The following is a 21,909-nucleotide window of genomic DNA, read 5'->3' as shown; positions in this document are numbered from 1 at the left end:
AAACACCAATAAATTATATCTTCACTTTACATCACAAATTGCAGAGCTCGGACTTATCTCTGCATAAGGTCACACTGTGTGAATATTACACAGGATTAGTAAATCTGCCCCAATGCTTTCTGTTCTCTTCTGTCTTGTACAGATCAGCTATGGAGCCACCGACCCCTCATTATCTGATAGACTCCTCTATCCACATGTTTTCCGGTCAGTCCAAAATAGTCACATCCACTATATGGTGGTCACCGAACTGTTGGAGCACTTTGGCTGGACTTGGGTTGGGATTTTAGTATCAGATGATGATAATGGAGAGAAAGAACTGCAGATACTGAGACAGTCCATGAGAGAGCGCGGGATCTGTGTCGCCTATACCGTAAAATATACAGATGATTTAGATACGAATATAGATTATATTGATCAGATGTTACAGGTATTCCACAATCCACAAGTCAGGGTCATTATACTGTGCGGGACCTTCAGTGGTAACTTTCATCTTGTGACACAAGATCCTGCATTTCTAATTCTTGATAAGACTTTCATCCTTCCACCATCCTTTACCTTTACTTCTCTCATTACTCCTTACTGGTTGTCAGTATATAATAGAAGTCTAGTCGTGGACTTTTCATCACAGACTTTTCAAGCAATGAAAGATTTTGAGAAAAACTACAAGAAACTCCCCAATATTTTCAAAGAAGAAAGTTTCTGGGAAGATTTGGATTTAATGGTAACAGATGAGAAAGATTCCTTCACTTCAGTCACAGCTGAAATATATAATCAGAGTTTTCCAATTGTTCTGCCAAGTATCAGATATTTCCTCACATCGGGCGTCTCTCCAAGACTGTACGAGGCTGTAGAAGTCCTGGCGAAAGCTCTCCATGAAATGCTCTTATATATAAAAGAGAAATCTCCAGAAAATCCAATAACCGGACTTACACAATACACACAGAAGTTACAGCGCCACCTACAGAGGATGAAGAGTCCACTGGATCCAATGAGACCTTCCTATTACTTTAATGAGCAGGGGGAAGCCATACATGGATATAAGATAATATACAGGCTATATATAGATGAGACCATACGTGAGGACATTGTAGGAAATGTTACCCCATGGGCTGTCAGTGGTCAGAAGCTTTATATAAATACCTCGTCTATAACCTGGAGACACATACAGGAGGTAAGAAGCCTTCCATTATACATGTGACTATGTAACGCTTCTGTCTGCCCTTATACATCATTATATAGGTTACCTATAGGATTCCTCTACATCAGCTCTTCTGTTACTTTGCACTTACATTATTGGACATTAGTTAAATTTTTCAGTATTTCTGTGAATTACAGTCTATTAACCCCTTAAGGACACAGCCCAAAAGTGCCTTAAAAGGATTCTACCATTAAAACACTTTTTTTTCTAGATAACACGTCGGAATAGCCTTTAGAAAGGCTATTCATCTCCTACTTTTAGATGTGATCTCCGCCGCTCCGTTCCTTAGAAATACCGTTTTTTACCGGTATGTAAATTAGTTCTCTGGCAGCGATGGGGGCGGGCCCCAGCACTGAAAATGGGATGGGGGCATTGCCTGAGAACAGGATCCTGCGCCGCCTCCATCTTCTGCTGGATCCTCCCCTTCCTTCTTTTTTTTTTTTTTGGCGTCACGTCGGACGCCTATGCAGTTGGCTCCTGACAGTGGGACACTAGTAGAGCCGACTGTGCATGCGCGGCCATAGTTCCAAGGCCGCAATTGCGCGCATGCACAGTCGGCTCTACTAGTGTCAGCCGACAGAGATGACGCCGCTGAAGAAAGAAGGGGAGGATCCAGCAGAAGATAGAGGCGGTGCAGGATCCTGTTCTCGGGAAGCGGTGGGGACGCCCCCATCGCATTTTCAGCGCTGGGGCCCACCCCCATCGCTGCCAGAGAACTAATTTACATACCGGTAAAAACTGGTATTTCTAAGGAACGGTGCGGTGGAGATCCCATCTAAAGGTAGGAGACGAATAGCCTTTCTAAAGGCTATTCCGACGTGTTATCTAGAAAAAAAAGTTTTTTAATGGTAGCAGCTACTGGAAAATTTCAAAAATTAAAATGGTTGGAATTTTTGGTTGCAGTAGGTGCTGGGTGCTGGGGAAGGGGAGGGGGTGTTTTGGTTGTCTGTCTGCCCCTTTGCAACACTCAGGAGGGCCAGGGCTGGTATTACGGGTAATATATCAGATGTGGCCGGCTTTCAGGGGGTTCCTGGGTCCCGAAAGTGCACAAAATCTCCTTTTTGATGTCCCCGACTACCCACCCCCACTCTGATATCTGACAATGACAACAGACAACCAGGTCTCGGGGGTAGTCGTTGCTCTTTTACTAGCAGGACAAAGTAATACAAATGTACATATGGAGGAATTCTTCACATGCAATACAGCGATCTTTGAAAGGTAGTGTCCAATTAGCAGAGGATGGGGCAGAATGCTTTGGATAGTAGTTGCTTGGGAGTTAACTTGTATATACTTGTAAAGATGGCCTGTATCCAGGGGGTTAGCTCTCAACAACTGGGTACACGTATGTAGAATAGCAAATGCAATTTGTCAGGAGTGGGCGACCCTCGATTTCTGCCAGACTAGCTGTGGGCTTCTTAAATATAGATTTGTCCCAAAGACTTACTTGGATAGAGAAATATGTGTAGACGTCCCAGATGTATGGATAGGCAGGTCCGTCAACTTTAGTGCTTGTAAGATTGGAGCTTCAGAGGAAAACACTCTCTGAGAAAAAAAATCTTGAGTACAGAGGAAGAGACATCTCTGCTTGCAGGGCTGTGGGAGCTAGCTGCCATTTTTCAGCTCTCCATGTGCTCAGCCTGCTAGCTGTTTCTCCACCAAAAAGCCCAAAGCAAAGCTCCCAACCCCCCTAGAGGGGGTTGTAACTCGACCCCTCCTCCAGGCCAAATCAAGGGAGCTTGATTGATCCTGGAGGCCACCTGATTATAATGGACACACCTTCACAATGACAACTCAAATTACAATGGCAAAGTATAGGCAGATGTAGTTCACAACCACATCCTACACCCCCTGTGTGCTGGCTCTGGTAATATATAGAAGGAATGAAGGGGGAGGAAAAACTCTTTACCTTATATGCCAATGTCCATACCATCTCGGTCTGCAAGGACTATTAAGGGGAATTGGACGAGCAGCACCGGGACATTACATACACCCCCACTAAGAAAAGAGCCGTCCTCGGCGACTAACTAGTGCGGAGGAACCTAGAAAGATGGGACGCACACAGGTAGTAGGGTTAGATACCTGAGAAACAATAAACAGATAATAACGGCAAACAACAATATGACATGACTTATGTAAAAGAACGATACCCCGTGATTATATGCAAAACCAAAACATAGTAAACAGTAGAAACATAATGCCAATAGGTGGGTAGAGTCTCTTTCAGCAATAGGGCATTGTCCATGGAAAGGCTCAGGGTAGGCACTATGTGGCAAAACACAGTCCTCAGTAGTCCATAGGCTGTAGAGAAATATGTAATGCAAAACAAGAGCATAACAAAATGCTTGGGATTACCCAGGTACAGAGGCTTAAACGGTTGCTAACTAACTAATTAATAACAACATTTGTATATGAAAGAGGCAAAGTATATATACATGAAAGGATATGGTTGCTCAGTCTCTATAGCGAGCTGGCGGAGTTCCCTTGGTGCTTCGCTCTGATCGCCTCAGCACTTGGTCTTCTACTTGCGCAGGAACACTGGAAACTGGAATTCCATCTTGTGCCGGTTCAGGAGCAGAAATTGGAGCAGCAACACTGGAGTCCGGAACTCCATCTTGTGTTGGTTCAGGAGCAGCAACACTGGAGTCCGGAATTTCATCTTGTGTTGGTTCAGGAGCAGCAATTGGAGCAGCAACACTGGAGTCCGGAATTCCGTCTTGTGTTGGTTCAGGGGCAACAACTGGAACCGGAACATGAGTCGGGTTAGAAACCGGAACAGGGACAAACTGGTAACAGCCGGGGATAAGAAATTGAGATCTGAAGATCGATTCATCTACAGAAGGCTGTCTTGCAGGAGTTGCCATCACAGGAACTGGTTGGTAGACAGTTGTAGCTTGTGGTGGTGCTGACATCATCAGTAAGTCCTCTTTGGTGCACAATTTGATACGGTTCCGATGCACTGTTTGTGGAGCCATGCCTGGTTTCTTTACTTCATAAACATCAGACTCTAGATAGGGAATTGCTGTAATGGTGTATGGCTCTGTTTCCCAAAGAGAATCAAGTTTTCCAGTTCTGTGGTACTTCTTTAAACATACTTTGTCACCAATGTGTAACGGTGTAGCATTAGCTCTTTGGTTGTAGTTCTCTTCTTGTCGTCTGTGAGCTTCCTTCATGTGACAGTCGACTATCTTTTGTGCTTCTTGCATTCGGCGCTGATGTTCTAGAACCCAATCGGTCTTTGGCAGAGGGTTGATCACATCTGGTATCTGAATTCCTAAAGCACGGTCTTTTGGAAGTTGACCTTGTCTTCCAAACATTAGGAAGTATGGTGAATAGCCTGTAGAACAGTGGGTAGTGTTATTGTAGATCTCCACTAATTCATCAAGTAGTTGAGGCCATTCTGCTTGTTTGGTGACAGATGCTGTTCTCAGCATGTTGATGAAGATCTGGTTAGCCTTCTCACAAAGTCCATTCCCTTGGGGATGGTAGGCAGTTGTTCTCAGCTTTTTGCATTCATGGAACTGGCATAGTTCTTGGAAAAGCTGTGACTCTGTGACTCAAATGCAGGTCCTCTGTCAGTTAGGACTGCTTCAGGACACCCGTGATGTCTCACATATTCGCGGTAGAATGTGGTGGCTGTGGTATGTGCAGTGAGGTCTCTAACTGGCACAACGACAACCCACTTGGAGTAGTGGTCCACCATGGTAAGGGCATATGAGTAGCCTGAACGAGTCGGTGCTAACTTCACATGGTCAAGAGCAACTAGTTCGTTTGGTCTCTGAGTATGGATGGGATGTAGTGGTGCTCTAGCATCCTTCTTACCAGTCTTTGTAAGGTTGCAGGCTGGGCATTCACTACACCAACTCTCAATGTCAGCGCGCATTCCAATCCAATAGAAGCGTTGGCGTATGGTGGCTTCAGTTTTCTGCACTCCAAAGTGTCCAGATTGATCGTGGTAGGCATCAAGAATGATCTTGGCATCCCGCCTAGGAATGAGAATTTGGTGCAACCTCTCACCTGAAACAGGATCTAGGGTGTTGCGCAGAATCAAGCCTTTCTGGATGAAAAGTCTTTTGCGCTGCCTCCATAGGCGTTTGAGCTCAGTATCTGTATACTGTCTTCTGAGTCTGACAGGTATTCTTCCAGTGATTAGGTAATCATAGATTTCACCTATGACACGAGATTCTTTCTGGAGGGTTTGCCATCTAGATAGTTCTTGAAGTGGGTCAGACTTCTCTTGAGGACCTGCTTCAGTCTGTGTAGCAGCAATGATGTTCTGCATAGCGAACTTCTGATAGAAGGGAGGCATCTCAACATCTTCCCACATGTCTTCTTCAGGAGGTTCTTCTCCTATAGGCAAATGGGATAACGCATCAGCGTTTACGTTGGTCTTACCACTGCGGTATTTGAGGTAGAAACAATAGTTCGCCAATCTGGAAGCCCATCTCTGTTCGAGAGCCCCTAGCCGTGCTGTGTTTAGGTGAGCTAGAGGATTGTTGTCTGTGTAAACGGTAAATGATGTAGCCGCAAGGTAGTCTTTGAATTTCTCTGTGACGGCCCACACAACACCAAGCAGCTCTAATTTGAATGAACTGTAATTGTGATCGTTCTTCTCAGCACCTCTCAAGCTTCGGCTGGCATAAGCGATGACTCTCTCTTTGTTGTCCTGGACTTGTGACAGTACAGCTCCTAGGCCTTGATAGCTGGCATCTGTATAGAGACGGAAAGGATGACTGTAGTCAGGATAAACCAGGATTGGAGGAGAAGTCAATAAGGCTTTCAAAGTCTGGAATGCAGTTTCTTGTCTTTCAGACCAATCAATTAGGAGTCTTCTGTTTGAGTTTTCTTTAGGACAACCACGTAGCAATTCTGTCAGTGGTTCCGCTACCTGTGCAAAGTGAGGTATAAAGCATCGGTAGTAGCCCGCGAATCCTAGAAAACTTCTGACTTCTTTTACTGTCCTTGGAGTTTCTCAGTCTTTGACAGCAGAGATCTTGTCAGGATCAGGCTGGATACCTTCAGCACTGACTACATGGCCTAAGTAATTGACCTTTGGTTTTAGCAGGTGGCATTTTGAAGGTTTTATCTTCAGGCCATGTTCAATAAGAACCTGGAACACTTCTGCTAGGTTGTTCAGATGGTCTTCATAAGTGCGAGAATACACAACAACATCATCAAGATACAGCAAAACACTCTGGAAGTTGAGGTGGCCAAGACATCTCTCCATGAGTCGCTGGAATGTTGCTGGGGCGTTGCACAACCCAAAAGGCATGCTATTAAACTCATAAAGTCCCATCGGGGTGGTAAAAGCTGTCTTTTCTCTGTCCTCAGGAGCCATGGGGACCTGCCAGTAGCCACTGGTTAGGTCGAGAGTTGAGAAGTATGCAGCTGAACCAAGAGCAGTGAGGGATTCTTCAATCCGTGGAATAGGATAGGCATCTTTATGTGTGATGTCGTTCAATCTTCTGTAGTCAACACAGAATCTGATGTTACCATCCTTCTTTCTTACCAAAACAATAGGTGCTGCCCAAGGACTTTGACTTTCTTAGATGACTTTGGTGTCATTCATCTCCTTTATCAGCTTCTTTACTTGCTGGTAGTTAGCAGGAGGGATTGGACGGTATCTTTCCTTGATAGGAGGATGATCACCGGTGTTGATTTTATGCTGGATCAAAGAGGTTTTCCCAAAATCAAGTGGATGTTTGCTGAAAGCTTGGCTGTGCCGTTTCGCAACTTTGAAGACACCATTGATGTGTTCCCTAGGGGTATTCGCATCCCCAATGTTGAGTTCATTCCACCAGAAGGTAGTAGGTTTGTGAGTACCTCCGGCAGGGACATGAATTGACTTTTGATAAGCAAGTGCTTCATCATCTAGGATGTCTTCTGAATCAAGCTGATACAGTTGAGCGATGGACTTAAACTTGTGCAATTCGATAGATGCATCACTTAGGTTGACTAGCCGTACTGGTACTTTACTGTTGGAGACGGTGACGATGCTTCTGGCGGCTTTCACCAGCGGCTGTCCTTCAATCTGAATAGGATCAAGAAGAGCTTCGTAATCTTCGTTGTTAATGCCTGGACGAACTCGGCACCAGATGAGAGTCTCACTGTTGGGAGTCAGAGTAATGGGTCTGGCATCCTGGATACGGACACGACAGATTTCACCATTACGGTTAGCAAACTTCTGCTGGGCACAGAGCACTTTGATGGTACGTTGTACGGCTTGCCTGTAAGAAAGAGTAGCAGTAGGGAGAGAAGCATGCAAAGCATCTAGCAATTCAGTGAATACATGACGCATAACATTCATGCCTAATACCACTGGTGTAGCCATTCCTTGAGACTCTGTAACAATTACACCTTGTCGTGGTAATTTACGATCACCAATACGAATGGTAGGTTTCCAGTAACCTAGTTGGGATATAGGCTGACCATTACTTGCAATCAAACGTAACTTGGCTTTGCCCACAGAATTTAGTATGTCAGAGTCCCAATATTTCTCAAAGGCTTGTTGCTCAATAGTTGTTACTTGTGACCCAGTGTCCACTAAAGCTTCTAATGGTACACCCTCAATCCAAATAGTTATGTACGGGCACTTGGAGACAAATCTGGATTATCCATGGCGATTGTCCCCCTGGGCCTTTGGATTCACCTCCCAAGGGGCGGCCCTTGGCCTCGGTGGTGTCCCGTTTAACTTAAAGCACTGGTATTTGTAATGCCCAACACGCTCACAGTAAGTACAATAAGGACGTTCACGTGGTGAAGACCGGTCAGGAGGAAGTCTATCAGGACTTGGGTGGCTAGAGTGAGGCTCTGCAGGCAATGTTCTAGATAAAGAGGACTCATGGGATGCAGACTAGCCTTTTAATTCCTTTAGGGCTTGGCAAAGAGATTCCACTACCTGAGCAAGAACATCGGTGGTAAAGGGTATAGTGGCAGGAGTAGGAGCCTGTACAGTCTGAGTGGCCTGCATGGGCACAATAGGAGGTAATTGAGATGCAGCGGAGATTCCACCAGCCAGGTCTGGGGAATATGTGGCAGAGTAATAATTAGCACAAGGTGAATCAGTCCCCACTATTCGTAAGGCCAGAGTCTTAAAATCTAGAAAAGACATGGTTGGATTTTGGGCTGCTAGCATGCAGAGTTGACTCTGTATTAGCCGTGAATCCACACCTTCTATGAACCTGTCTGTAATAATGCTTTCTGCAGCAGTAGGATCAATGTTGTCAACTTGGTGCAGAGCCCTATATGCTGACTGGAGTGCAAGTGCATAGTCTCTGAGGGTCTCACCTGGTCTCTGACGTCTGTCATAGAATTTAAGACGAACCTCAGTTGGTGATTGGACTTCAAATTCTTTTCTCAGACGAGTGAGGATCTGGTCAGCGGTGATCGTTTTTGTCGGTGGCCAGGAACGAACTTCCTCAGCAGCTGGACCTTCAAATTGTCCTAAGAGAAGCTGTACCTGCTGTGTGGGGGGAAGTGATACAAGTTCAAGAGTACGCAATATCTTTTCTTGAAACCCAGCAAGGGTATGAGGATCCCCTCTGTAACTTGGAAGACTGGAGGGTCCTATAAAGAAAGGCAAGCCTGTCGCTGTACCAGAAGCTGGAGCAGAGATGGTAGCTGTCTCCTGAGGTGCAGGAGCACTGGAGGATGAGGTTGTATGGTTATCTGCTTCAAGCAGGTCATCCTGAGGCGATGTAGACATTTTTGCAAAAATTAGGATAATGTCTCTTTATGTACAATAATAAGGCTTCTGTCTCTTTTACGAAATGCAAATCTCAGCAAATACAAAGTCACTTTATAAAATGCACTTATCTGTATCCCAGGAATGGCAGATAACAGCAGACAATGGCAGTGGAGGTTCTGGCAGAAGTGATGAGCAGGAGAGGCAGGCAGGATGAAGATCACTTTGATCCTTGAAGAGATAAGGAGTCTCTGCAAAAGGATTGGGGGCAGGGAAGCTGGAGTCCTGTTACAGCTGGGATGGATTTGGATTCAGTGCTTTAGTAAAGATGATGACACCCAGTTTGGGGCATGTGGGGGAAGTTTGGTGGGCGGAGTTTACTCCTGCTGGATTACTCCAGTGGTCAGGCAATCCAAAATGGTGGAATATACAGCCACACAGCATGGGATACAACAACACAGTCTCAATAAGGCTTTCACCCCCACTTTGTAGAGAGTACTGGTGATTTAGGTTATGCTGGGAGCAGTAGTTCTACAGAAATACCATACAGTCTTTAGGCAGGCACGGGGACACAATGCTTTCACCCCCACTTTGTAGAGAGTACTGGTGATTTAGGTTATTCTAGGAGAAGTAGTTCTCCAGAAGCAAGATACGGTCTTTAGGTAGGCACAGAGGCACAATCCTGTTTGTGACGCCACAAAAAGGAAAGGGTTGCAACACTCAGGAGGGCCAGGGCTGGTATCACGGGTAATATATCAGATGTGGCCGGATTTCAGGGGGTCTCTGGGTCCCGAAAGTGCACAAAATTTCCTTTTTGATGTCCCCGACTACCCGCCCCCACTCTGATATCTGACAGTGACCACAGACAACCAGGCTTTGGGGGTAATCGTTGCTCTTTTACTAGCAGGACAAAGTAATACAAATGTGTTACCCCTCCTCTAGGCCAAATCAAGGGAGCTTGATTGATCCTGGAGGCCACCTGATTATAATGGACACACCTTCACAATGACAACTCAAATTACAATGGCAAAGTATAGGCAGATGTAGTTCACAACCACATCCTAGACCCCCTGTGTGCTGGCTCTGGTAATATATAGAAGGAATGAAGGGGGAGGAAAAACTCTTTACCTTATATGCCAATGTCCGTACCATCTCGGTCTGCAAGGACTATTAAGGGGAATTGGACGAGCAGCACCGGGACATTACACCTTCCCTGAGCTTGAGGACTGCGTTCTTTTTTCCCCCACTTGGACCTCAGCCTGGCTGAATATAGTGTATCTGCAGTGCTCCTATTAACTCCTTCCCAACGGAATAGGAGCACTGCAGATACCCTATATTCAGTAGACCGGGCACTTTCAGACACAGGGATACCTAATGTGTGTTTCACAGTAATTTTCTACTTTGAGGGTGGGTTCACACCAGCGCCCGGTCTCCATTATGCAGGTTTCCATTTTCTGTCCGAGAAACTGAGCAGGAGACGGAAACCAGCAGGCAGTTTTCAAACCCATTCGTGGGTTGGAAAAGTGTCCGCCAGTGAGCATCTTCTGCTCTCCAAGCCAAAACCGTTTTTTTAACTGGACACAAAGTCGGACATGCAGGACTTTGTGTCCAGTAAAAATAAAACAGTTTTGTCGTGGAGAGCAGAAGATGGTCACGGGCGGACAGTGAATGTTGGTTTCCGTCTTCTGCCGACAGAAAACATAAACTTTTATTCATTTTATTTTCAAAAAAAAAATTTTTCACTATTTTATTAGCCACCCCTAGGGGACTTGAACCTGCAATTATTTGATTGCAAATTCCATAGACGGCAATACAAGTCTTTTGCCATCTATGGGAGATTCTATACATTACTATTGTGGCTGGTTTATGACTGGCCCCAAGTCTAATTTTAAACTTTTTTTTGGGTGGGAGACCATCTCCGGAGGGGATCTCCGGATGTAACTCTTATAGCGGAGATGCCGGGTGCTATGGTGACCGCTCTGCAGCAAAGCGGCGCCATTATAGTTACAGAGCCAACATCCGGACTCAGCATACAGATACCGGGGCAGATGCCGGAAACCAGCGGCGGCAGGAGCTTGGCAATGCTGCTCATTTCAAACTGCAGAAGTACTTACAGTACTTCTGCTAGCAAGCCAGGAACACAGATACACACTGGGTGCGGGCCGGAGCTTACGTGGCCACGTCACCAGGTGTGTGATGGGGTGGTGGGGGAGGGCTGGGGTATGAAGAACAAGGGAGCGGAGGCTGCCTTCCTGGCCTGCTAGCAGAAGTACCGTAAGTACTTCTGCAGTTTGAAATTCCAGCGGCCGCCCACCTCGACTCGAATATAAGCCTGTGCTGAAAAACCCGTCTTATACTCAAGTATATACGGGAACTACACAGGGATGGTGAGGTGTGAATATATAAGCTGTGCAGAAAAATTCCTCACTATATCCCCAGTAGCTCCTAAGATTGGGGGGTCACTCTGGGGGTCACTTCTGGTATATTTTCCCTTGTAATCTGTAAATCTGGGGTGTCCCCTGATATTCGCTTGGATAGCTTATATATTTCCTTCCTGCCGCAGCCAGTTGTGTTCTAATGATTTGATGATTTTTATTTTTGTCTTCACATTGTAGAAGTTATATTAAATTTTTATTTTTCTGGTATTGTGGCCATATAAGGGTTTGATTTTTGCAGGATGAGATGTATTTTGTAATGACATCATTTCTGGGTGCCTATAAACTATAGAATACATTTGATTAACTCTTTGATTAAAAACCTCCTCAGTAATTCTGGTACTGGTTTTTAACTATTAATTTTTTTTCCACCCAGCGTAGTGTATAAGTAACATGTGACCGTTTTTCTGCGGGTCGGTGCGATTACGGCGATACCTCATTTATATTTTTTTTTTATGTGTTACTAGTTTTACAGAACAAAAAACAATTTGGGGAAAGAAATCAATTATTTTTGCATCGCCATCTTCTGAGATGTGAAGCATTTTTTTTTTCCCGGTTGACAGAATTGGTTGAGGGCTTTATTTTGCGGGACGATCTGTGCTTTTTATTGGTACTGTTTTGGGGTACACGCGACTTTTTGATCACTTTTTCTAGCATTTTGTTAAGGCGAGATTGAAAAAAAAAATCATTATTTCTTTGCTTGATTAATTAATTAATTTATTATACACTTCTATTTTTTTAAAACTTTTACTTTTTATTGATATCCCACTAGGGGACCTGAACCAGTGATCCACTGGATCACTGATTCGGCATTATAGACCTGCAATACACTTGTATTGCAGTCAATAGAAGAGGTTATTCTATGCAGACACATAGGCTGACTGCCTCCCTTCCTGGCAGGATCAACCAGGTATGTGTAAGGGGATGATGTAGTAAACCGTCAGTAACTTTGGTCAGTAGGTGACAGCAAATTGATAAATGCCCATAAGGGAATTAATGCAATTAATTCTTGAGAATGTAAATATTGTTCTAGGTTGCAAAGTCTGATTATAGGTAATTACTGGGACATTTGGACTCTTACAAGCCTGGCAGTGTGCTGGGATTGCAGTTTTGATGCCTCGCAGTGGAGATAGGCTTCTGCATCATCACTTACCAGGGAACAGAAAAAAAAGGTCTGTGTGGAGAAGGGTCCTGTGCTGCAGCAGGAGGAGATGTGCTGGATGGAAACCTGAACTGTGCTGGATGGAGACCTGAACTGTTCTGGATGGAGACCTGACATGCTGGATGGAGACCTGAACTGTGGTGGATGGAGACCTGAACTGTGCTGGATGGAGACCTGAACTGTGGTGGATGGAGACCTGAACTGTGCTGGATGGAGACCTGAGCTGTGGTGGATGGAGACCTGAACTGTGCTGGATGGAGACCTGAGCTGTGGTGGATGGAGACCTGAACTGTGCTGGATGGAGACCTGAACTGTGCTGGATGGAGACCTGAACTGTGCTGGATGGAGACCTGACATGCTGGATGGAGACCTGACATGCTGGATGGAGACCTGACATGCTGGATGGAGACCTGAACTGTGCTGGATGGAGACCTGACATGCTGGATGGAGACCTGACATGCTGGATGGAGACCTGAACTGTGCTGGATGGAGACCTGACATGCTGGATGGAGACCTGAACTGTGCTGGATGGAGACCTGACATGCTGGATGGAGACCTGACATGCTGGATGGAGACCTGAACTGTGCTGGATGGAGACCTGACATGCTGGATGGAGACCTGAACTGTGCTGGATGGAGACCTGAACTGTGCTGGATGGAGACCTGAACTGTGCTGGATGGAGACCTGACATGCTGGATGGAGACCTGAACTGTGCTGGATGGAGACCTGAACTGTGCTGGATGGAGACCTGACATGCTGGATGGAGACCTGAACTGTGCTGGATGGAGACCTGAACTGTGCTGGATGGAGACCTGACATGCTGGATGGAGACCTGACATGCTGGATGGAGACCTGACATGCGCTGGATGGAGACCTGACATGCTGGATGGAGACCTGAACTGTGCTGGATGGAGACCTGACATGCTGCTAAGGCAGAGAGCAGGCAGTCTCCGGGCCTACTCTCTGCCGGCAAACGGGGCTAGGCCCCGCCCCTTCACTCGGCCCCGCCCCCGATCCACCCGGCTACGCCCCCGATCCACCAGGCCACACCCCCGATCCACCCCCTCCTCCCAGTGGGGGGGGGCGGCTTTCTGCAGTTAGCTCGGGCGGCAAAAGGGGAAGGTTCACCCCTGGCTGGATGGAGACCTGACATACTGGATGGCAGCCTGAACTGGGCTGTTGGAGAAACCGCCATTCTGGCTATGGACCGAATCTGGAGACAGTGTCTGTGGTGCTAGTTTTGGGACTGAGTCTGGAAATCCCTGAAGCTCAGAAGGTAAAGGACACCACATGAGAGGAAGGCCTCAAGGACTTGTAAGTACGGCTTGGCCGCGTCCATGTGTACCACGTCGTGATATATAAGGGACTCTTACACTGACACCTTATCATCTGAGAATTTGGCCTGTCTGTTAAGTGGAGAGCCGGAGGAAAGGATATAACTGTACTTGTAAGTGAAGACACCATTTCCCTGTGGATTACAAATAGTATTGCGCAATACTTAGGGTGCACCCCAACGAGGGACCGATCCAGGAGAAGCGTGATCTTAAAGGACTTGTATCTGCCACCTAAGTAACTGCGGGAACTAAGAGTATAGTGTTAGTTGGCTGCAATACTCTGTTCTGTAGTATTCTGTATTTCTTCTGTTATACCTTGTTACATATTTTCCCAGATTTTTCTTCATTGATTTATTCAGTAAACTTTGTCCTGGGAATCTAAACACTGTGTGTGTCTGTGTGGCATCGTGTACCTGCTGAACCTGTGGGCCCAGCCCCTGGTCCTCATATGTAGGGGCTGCAGGGAGCCTGGCGTCACTGTCCAGATCCCGGGCTGCAGATACTTAATATGGGCACCCTCCAATCTTCCCTTAACACGGCAGAACCCCTTGTTGGCCTGCCACATCCAAAGGGTTAAAGGAGCGGGATGTTAGCTGTGTGTTACAGATAACACCGCCTCCCGATGCCACCGGTAGTTTTAGTTTCATTTTGAAAAACTTAAGATACGCTGATCACTGTTGACCGCCGCATCTTAAAGGGATTCTACCATTAAAAAACTTTTTTTTCTAGGTAACACGTCGGAATAGCCTTTAGAAAGGCTATTTGTCTCCTACCTTTGGAAGTGATCTCCGCCGCGCCATTCGTTCAAAATACCGGTTTGTACCGGTATGCTAATTAGTTCTCTCGCAGCAGTTACTTGGGCTGGATTTTCTGGACTGGAGGACAGGTTGGCAGTGGGAGACTTCCAGTCCACACCCCTAGTCCTCTACCGGTTTTCCCAGGTCTCTGGTGAGGCTTCCTAATATTCATTACTGGGAAAGGAATCCTGGTAAAAGGAGGGCTGGCAGCTTTGCAGCCTGTGTGAGAGAGAACATCCTTGGACTGGACGTTTGCAGTTTGCTACTGCGTTTGGTGACACTTTTGGACATGCGCTTAGTTAGTGAAGCTGCTGCTGTTTAGTTAGAGCCGAGCAGGTTTAGGATTTTATTTTGTTTGTACGGTGATTTTCGGTGCTGAAGCACCTAAATAAATGCACCATTAGAGTTTTCATCCCACTGCCTGTGTGAACTGTCATTGCCAACCCCCACGATGTTTGCTGATCCGTACAGTTGGTGGAGGATGCGGGCATCTGTAGCTAGGGGCAACGGCATGACAAAACTATGAAACTGGACTTTGCAGACATTAAAAAGGCCAGACACATATGTATACAGTATATATTGGAGCAAACACTCACACTGATGTAACTAGGGATGAAGGAAGAACAGCAGCCTCTATATCTCATTCACTGACCTGGAGACACCTCATGGACACTTCACCTTCTATAGTCCACCCTCCGAGGTCACCTCATTACATCTATCATACATGGACATTCTGTGTCGCTCCACTGAAGGTTCTTGTCTTCTCCTTCAGATCCCAGTATCCCGCTGCTCAGAGCCATGTTTACCTGGAAGCAGGAAGAAAACAAGAGAAACAATTCACACATGCTGCTATGACTGCGCGCCATGTTCAGAGGGAGAGATCTCTAATGTAACTGGTATATGATAGTAGGAGTAGTAGTACTGTATGATAAGTGTGATGGTGTTCTAGTAGGAGTAGTAGTACTGTCTAACTGAAATAACCTGTAAGAAGCTTCACATCCTATTACAATACATAATAATCATATTGTGATGTAATAAAGAAAACATGTTGTTTTGAAAATCTGATCATCTCATGATACACATATCTGGTCATCTCATGATACACATATCTGGACATCTCATGATACACATATCTGGACATCTCATGATACACATATCTGGTCATCTCATGATACGCATATCTGGACATCTCATGATACACATATCTGGACACCTCATGATACACATATCTGGTCATCTCATGATACACATATCTAGTCGTCTCATGATACACATATCTGGTCATCTCATGATACACATATCTAGTCGTCTCATGATACACATATCTGGTCATCTCATGATACACATATCTGGACATCTCATGATACACATATCTGGTCATCTCATGATACACATATCTGGTCATCATAAAGCTACAAGAACAAAGCCAATTATTACAGAAAGTGACAGAATCCCAATAAAATAAAAGGATTTCATTCGAAAATATATAAAGATACATCAATTTATTGAATATAAAAATACATTTGCTTATAAACATGAAGACCACAGCAGATTTTTGGCAACACCCCCAGAGTGGATATACATGACAATATATAACACTCAGAACAAACCAAGAGATGGCTAGTGATGAGATAAATCCAATAAGCAATGACATAGTGTATGTATAATAACTCATCTCAGAGCCGCCCTCATATTGTCATGTATGTCTATTCTGGGGGTGGTGACAAGAAACCGCTGTGGTCTCATGTCTATAAGCATAGGAATTTTTTTGTATTTAGTAAAATTGATGTATTTTGATATATTTCGGGATGAGCTCCTTGTTTTCTATTGGGATTACAGGTTCGGCCAATAGTAAAGGTAAGGCAGGACACATCTGTATGACCATTGTAGCCATTTACCCTCATCCCTGTTATAAGGCCATAATGGCTAAGTATTATTTGTAGAGATGAGCGAGTAGTTAAATACTCGATATTCAATATTAGTTTTGAGTAGCCCCTCAATATTCGACTACTTGAATCGAATATCAAATCCTATTATACTTTATGGGGGAAAATGCTCGTTTCAGGGGTAGGCAACATTCGATCAAATTGAACTTACCAAGTCCACGAGTGAGGGTTGGGCTGGATTAATGAGAAGTCTTCTCCGCGCAGCGACCCCACGGCGTCTTCTGGCTCTGAATTCACTCTGCCAGGCATCGTGCCTGGGCAGAGCCAACTGCACATGCCCGCACTACAAGAAAATGTACAGTCAAAGCGGTCATTTTCTTTCCCGATGCCTGGAAGATGCCGGACAACGACGCGGGGACGCTGCGCGGAGAGGACTTCCCTAAAGGTAGGAGAAGAACCTGTGTTGATTGACCGAATTCTATACAGTCGGGACGTTTCCTTCACAATAAGTTGTGTTAATTTTCTTATTAACCAAAATTCACAATCTCACAAACCAACTTCAGTGTTCTCTATGCTTTGTGAACTCTAAACCAAAAAAAATGGAAAATCAAGAAACACAGGGACATAATTGACAACATGTATATCATAGTATAAAGGCTGTACAGTACAGGAGTGACGTCACACTCACAAGATCACTCCTTATTGTCTCCTCTTACAGACCTGGACAGTGACCAGACACGAAGATGTAACATAACTCCAGCAAAGTTTTATGTTCCCAGTACAAGGCTCCAGTATGTGAGTGCAGGAACACAGCCTGATGGTTATGGGCTCTGATAGTCTTACAATAGTAGTTGTGTGGTTTATGGGGAATGTGTTTTATCCAAACCACCCCTTTACATACCCACATATGCTGCCCCCGACGTCTGCAGATTTACCCCACCTATAACATAGGTCCTTTATAATATCTAATATGTAATGAAATCTTCCTACAGATGCCGACAGCTGCAGTAAGTGCCAAAGTGCCGAATGGCCGAATGAGAAGAGAGACCGATGTCTGCCCAAAGTAATGGAATTCATCTCTTACCATAATGACACCATTGCTTCTGTATCTTCCTCCGTCTCGCTCTTTGGATGTCTTGTGACCGGCTCCATATTTAGAATATTTATTTCCTACCGGGACACTCCTATTGTTAGAGCCAATAACCGGAACCTGAGTTATCTCCTCCTGGCCTCCATCATCCTCAGCTTCCTCTCTGTCTTCTTGTTTCTTGGCCGTCCCAGTGATGTCACTTGTAGATTACGTGAAACCAGTTTTGGAGTCTTCTTCTCAGTCGCCGTCTCTTCACTTCTGGCCAAGACTGTTATGGTTTGTGTTGCTTTTAATTCCACCAAGCCTGGAAGCCCCTGGAGACAATGGCTGAGTGTGAAGCTGCCCTATACCATAGTGTTGTTGTGTTCCTCCTTCCAGGTTGTCATCTGTGTTCTGTGGTTGTCTATTTCTCCCCCATTCCAGGACCTGGACACTCACTCTTATCCTGAGAAGATCATCATTCGGTGTAATGAGGGCTCAGATCTCTGGTTCTACTCCATGTTGGGTTATATGGGGCTCCTGGCCGCTGTCAGCTTTCTTCTGGCTTTCATGGTGAGGACATTACCGGACAGTTTTAATGAGGCCAAGTACATCACCTTCAGCATGCTGCTGTTCTGTAGTGTCTGGATGGCCATGATCCCGGCTTATCTGAGCACCAGAGGGAAATACATGGTGGCCGTGGAGATATTTGCAGTAATGGCTTCCAGTGCTGGACTTTTAGCTTGTGTGTTTTTCCCAAAATGTTTTATTATTTTATTTAGATCAGAAATGAACAGAAAAACTGATCTGCTGGGGAGAAGGAAGGAAATATGTAATAATAGTAATAAATGATGGTGTGTAATGTGCCATGTGGTAACATAATGCCCCTCCCCCGCACCACTATTATACACTGTGCTAGACAGAATATCTCTGTATTATATTCTATTATAAAGATTTTGCCCCATGCTTCACAAAATGTTCAATAAAAAGTGATCAAAAAGTCAGATGAACCCTAAAATGGTACCAGTAAAATACACAGCTCATTCCACAAAAAATCTCTCCACCTGCTCTGTCAACAAAAAATTAAGATGTTATACCTTGCAGAAGACAATACAAAAATGACTGATTTTATTTCCTAAATGTAATTTTATTCTGCTAAAGTATTAACACATAAAAAACATCATAAATTAGGTATCGCCGTAATAGTAATGACCCCAGAATAACGGGAACAGGTTACTTCTACTGTATGGTGAGAGATAAATAATGTTACATAGCAATGCCAGATTCAATAGTTTGGTTTTTATCCCACCCAGAAAGAGTTAATAAAATTTAGTCAATAAGTGATAGGCACCTGAAAATGATTTAATTAAAAATTACATTTCATCCAGCAAAAACCGAGCCCTCATATGGCCACATCACATGAAAAATAGAAAGAATATAGCTTGTGCAATGTGAAGGCAAAAACCCCAAATAACCAAATCATTAGGACAAAACTGACTGCAGAAAGAAGGAAATGTATAAGCTGCGAGCGAATATCAGGGGTCCCCCAAATGTAGAGATTACAAAGGAAAGGACACCATTACTGACCCCCATAATGTCCCCACCATCCGTGTAATAGCATCTAGTGGGAGAATAGCCTGGGATTTGGTGTAACCAATGTAAACTGTACAGCTTACTGTTATGGTTCTGTATATATAGTGGCTGCAGTCGAGGTCCACAAGCCCCAGAAGGGCGGCCGTCTGCCTGAGCAAAGCAGCAGTATGTTCGTGTGGCTCAAGTGTGAACAGGGGCCAACGCACGTTCACCAGTTAACTTCACTGAGTGAAGGAGTTGCCTATCACTTATATATATTAGCTGGTACCCGCAACTTCGTCTGCGGTGATTGTAGCAGTGGGTATATACAGGCGCGGGTAAGGTTTTCGTACTGTGTATAAGGTCTGGGATATGAAATGTAAGTTTGTATCTTGTTTTTGCTATAATTCAGAGAATACGTGAGACTTTTGTGTTGAAGTTGCTTTGTATTTGAGCTGCTATATATACGGTGTGTGAGAAACTTTACATAGTGACTTTGGGACAGAAGTATTTGAAGTTAACCCCTTCCCGTCGATGGCATTTTTTGATTTTCGTTTTTCGTTTTTGACTCCCCTCCTTCTAAACCCCATAACTTTTTTATTTCTCCGCTCCCAGAGCCATATGAGGTCTTAATTTTTCCTGGAACAAATTTTTCTTCATGATGCCGCCATTATTTATTCTATATAATGTACTGGGAAGCAGGGAAAAAAATCATAATGGGGTGAATTTGACAAAAAAATGCATTTCTGTGACTTTCTTACGGGCTTTGGTTTTACAGCGTTCACTGTGCAACCAAAATGACATGTCCCCTATATTCTGTGTTTCGTTATATGGTTTTATTTACATTTTGACCCCTTAAAAATATCCAAAACTGTGTTAAATTTTTTTTTTTTGAAAAGTCGCCATATTCCGACAGCCGTAACTTTTTTATACGTCCATGTACGGGGATGTATAGGGTGTCGTTTTTTTGCGGGGCCGGGTGTACTTTGTATTTCTACCATTTTCGGGAAATGTTATTGCTTTGATCACTTTTTATTCAAATTTTTATCAGAATCAAAACAGTGAAAAAACGGCGGTTTGGCACTTTTGACCATTTTTCCCGCTACGGCGTTTACCGAACAGGAAAAATATTTGTATAGCTTTGTAGAGTGGGCGATTTCAGACGCGGGGATACCTAATATGTGTGTCACAGTATTTAACTACTTTTATATGTGTTCTAGGGAAAGGGGTGTGATTTGAATTTTGAATCCTTTTTATTTGTTTTTATATTTTTTTTACTTTTTTTAAAACTTATTTTTTTCCATTTATTAGACCTCCTAGGGGTATTGACATGGGTGGGTGGTGTCGCGGATTGTCAGAGTGGTGGGGGTCAGCAAACATGGCTGCTCCGGAGCGTTAAAGGGCTCTATCACTAGAAAAAGTCATTTTTAACTAATCACACCTTTGCATAGCCTTTAGAAAGTCTATTCCACACTTATCTATAGTATGTAAATTGCCTCAGTGGTTTCTGAATAAGTCCGTTTTTATTCATATGCTAATTAGACTGGTGCACGATAGATCGTGCACTCCTCTCCTATTGTTTTCTATGGGAGACTGCTCCTGCTGATGATGACTCAGCTTCCTGTTTGCCTCACACACATAGAAGAAAATAGGAGAGAGGAGGCTGCTGGGAACTTCCTGAGCTGGCTGGAGGCTCATTAGCATATGAATAAAAACGGACTTATTCAGAAACCACTGAGGCAATCTACATACTATAGGTAGGTGTGAAATAGCATTTCTAAAGCCTATGCAAGCATGTGATTAGTTAAAAATGACTTTTCCCAGTGATAGAGCCCCTTTAAAGAGAGCCTCCTGGAGTATCGTTAAGGTGAGGGGCAAAGTGGTAAAGTATATGTACAGTCCTATGAAAAGTTTTGGGCACCCCTATTAATCTTAATCATTTTTAGTTCTAAATTTTTTGGAGTTTGCAACAGCCATTTCAGTTTGATATATCTAATAACTGATGGACACAGTAATATTTCAGGATTGAAATGAGGTTTGTTGTACTAACAGAAAATGCGCAATATGCATTAAACCAAAATTTGACCAGTGCAAAAATATGGGCACCTCAACAGAAAAGTGATATTAATATGTAGTACATCCTCCTTTTACAAAGATAACAGCCTCTAGTCGCTTCCTGTAGCTTATAATCAGTTCCTGGATCCTGGATAAAGGTATTTTGGACCATTCCTCTTTACAAAACAATTCAAGTTCAGTTAAGTTTGATGGTCGCCGAGCATGGACAGCCCACTCTCAAATGATCTGAAAACAAAGATTGTTCAGCATAGTTGTTCAGGGGAAGGATACAAAAAGTTGTCTCAGAGATTTAACCTGTCAGTTTCCACTGTGAGGAACATAGTAAGGAAATGGAAGACCACAGGGACAGTTCTTGTTAAGCCCAAAAGTGGCAGGCCAAGAAAAATATCAGAAAGGCAGAGAAGAAGAATGGTGAGAAGAGTCAAGGACAATCCACAGACCAGCTCCAAAGAGCTGCAGCATCATCTTGCTGCAGATGGTGTCACTGTGCATCGGTCAACAATACAGCGCACTTTGCACAAGGAGAAGCTGTATGGGAGAGTGATGAGAAAGAAGACGTTTCTGCAAGCATGCCACAAACAGAGTCCCCTGAGGTATGCAAAAGCACATTTGGACAAGCCAGTTTCATTTTGGAAGAAGGTCCTGTGGACTGATGAAACAAAGATTGAGTTGTTTGGTCATACAAAAAGGCGTTATGCA

At 44.3% G+C, this 21,909-nt stretch overlaps 1 protein-coding gene across 1 annotated transcript; it reads left to right on the top strand.

The window, feature by feature from the left end:
• The first annotated feature begins 232 nt into the window (after nucleotides 1–232).
• On the top strand, nucleotides 233–18,414 carry LOC142187943 (vomeronasal type-2 receptor 26-like). Its single transcript, XM_075261833.1, has 4 exons — nucleotides 233–1,171; nucleotides 15,380–15,503; nucleotides 16,447–16,464; nucleotides 17,486–18,414. Exons 1-4 carry the CDS (start codon nucleotides 233–235, stop codon nucleotides 18,412–18,414), a joined length of 2,010 nt encoding a protein of 669 aa, XP_075117934.1.
• The last annotated feature ends 3,495 nt before the right edge of the window (nucleotides 18,415–21,909 follow it).

The sequence above is a fragment of the Leptodactylus fuscus genome, chromosome 1 (genome assembly GCF_031893055.1).
Source record: "Leptodactylus fuscus isolate aLepFus1 chromosome 1, aLepFus1.hap2, whole genome shotgun sequence".
Lineage (NCBI taxonomy): Eukaryota > Metazoa > Chordata > Amphibia > Anura > Leptodactylidae > Leptodactylus > Leptodactylus fuscus.
This window is presented reverse-complemented; position numbering and strand designations above follow the sequence as displayed.

Bases quoted from the DNA above. Each gene is read 5' to 3' on its own strand.
- LOC142187943 (XM_075261833.1), top strand. From the start codon at position 233: ATGGTGGTCACCGAACTGTTGGAGCACTTTGGCTGGACTTGGGTTGGG. The intron at 1,172-15,379 runs GTAAGAAGCCTT...CTTCTCCTTCAG, and splicing joins CCTGGAGACACATACAGGAG to ATCCCAGTATCCCGCTGCTC.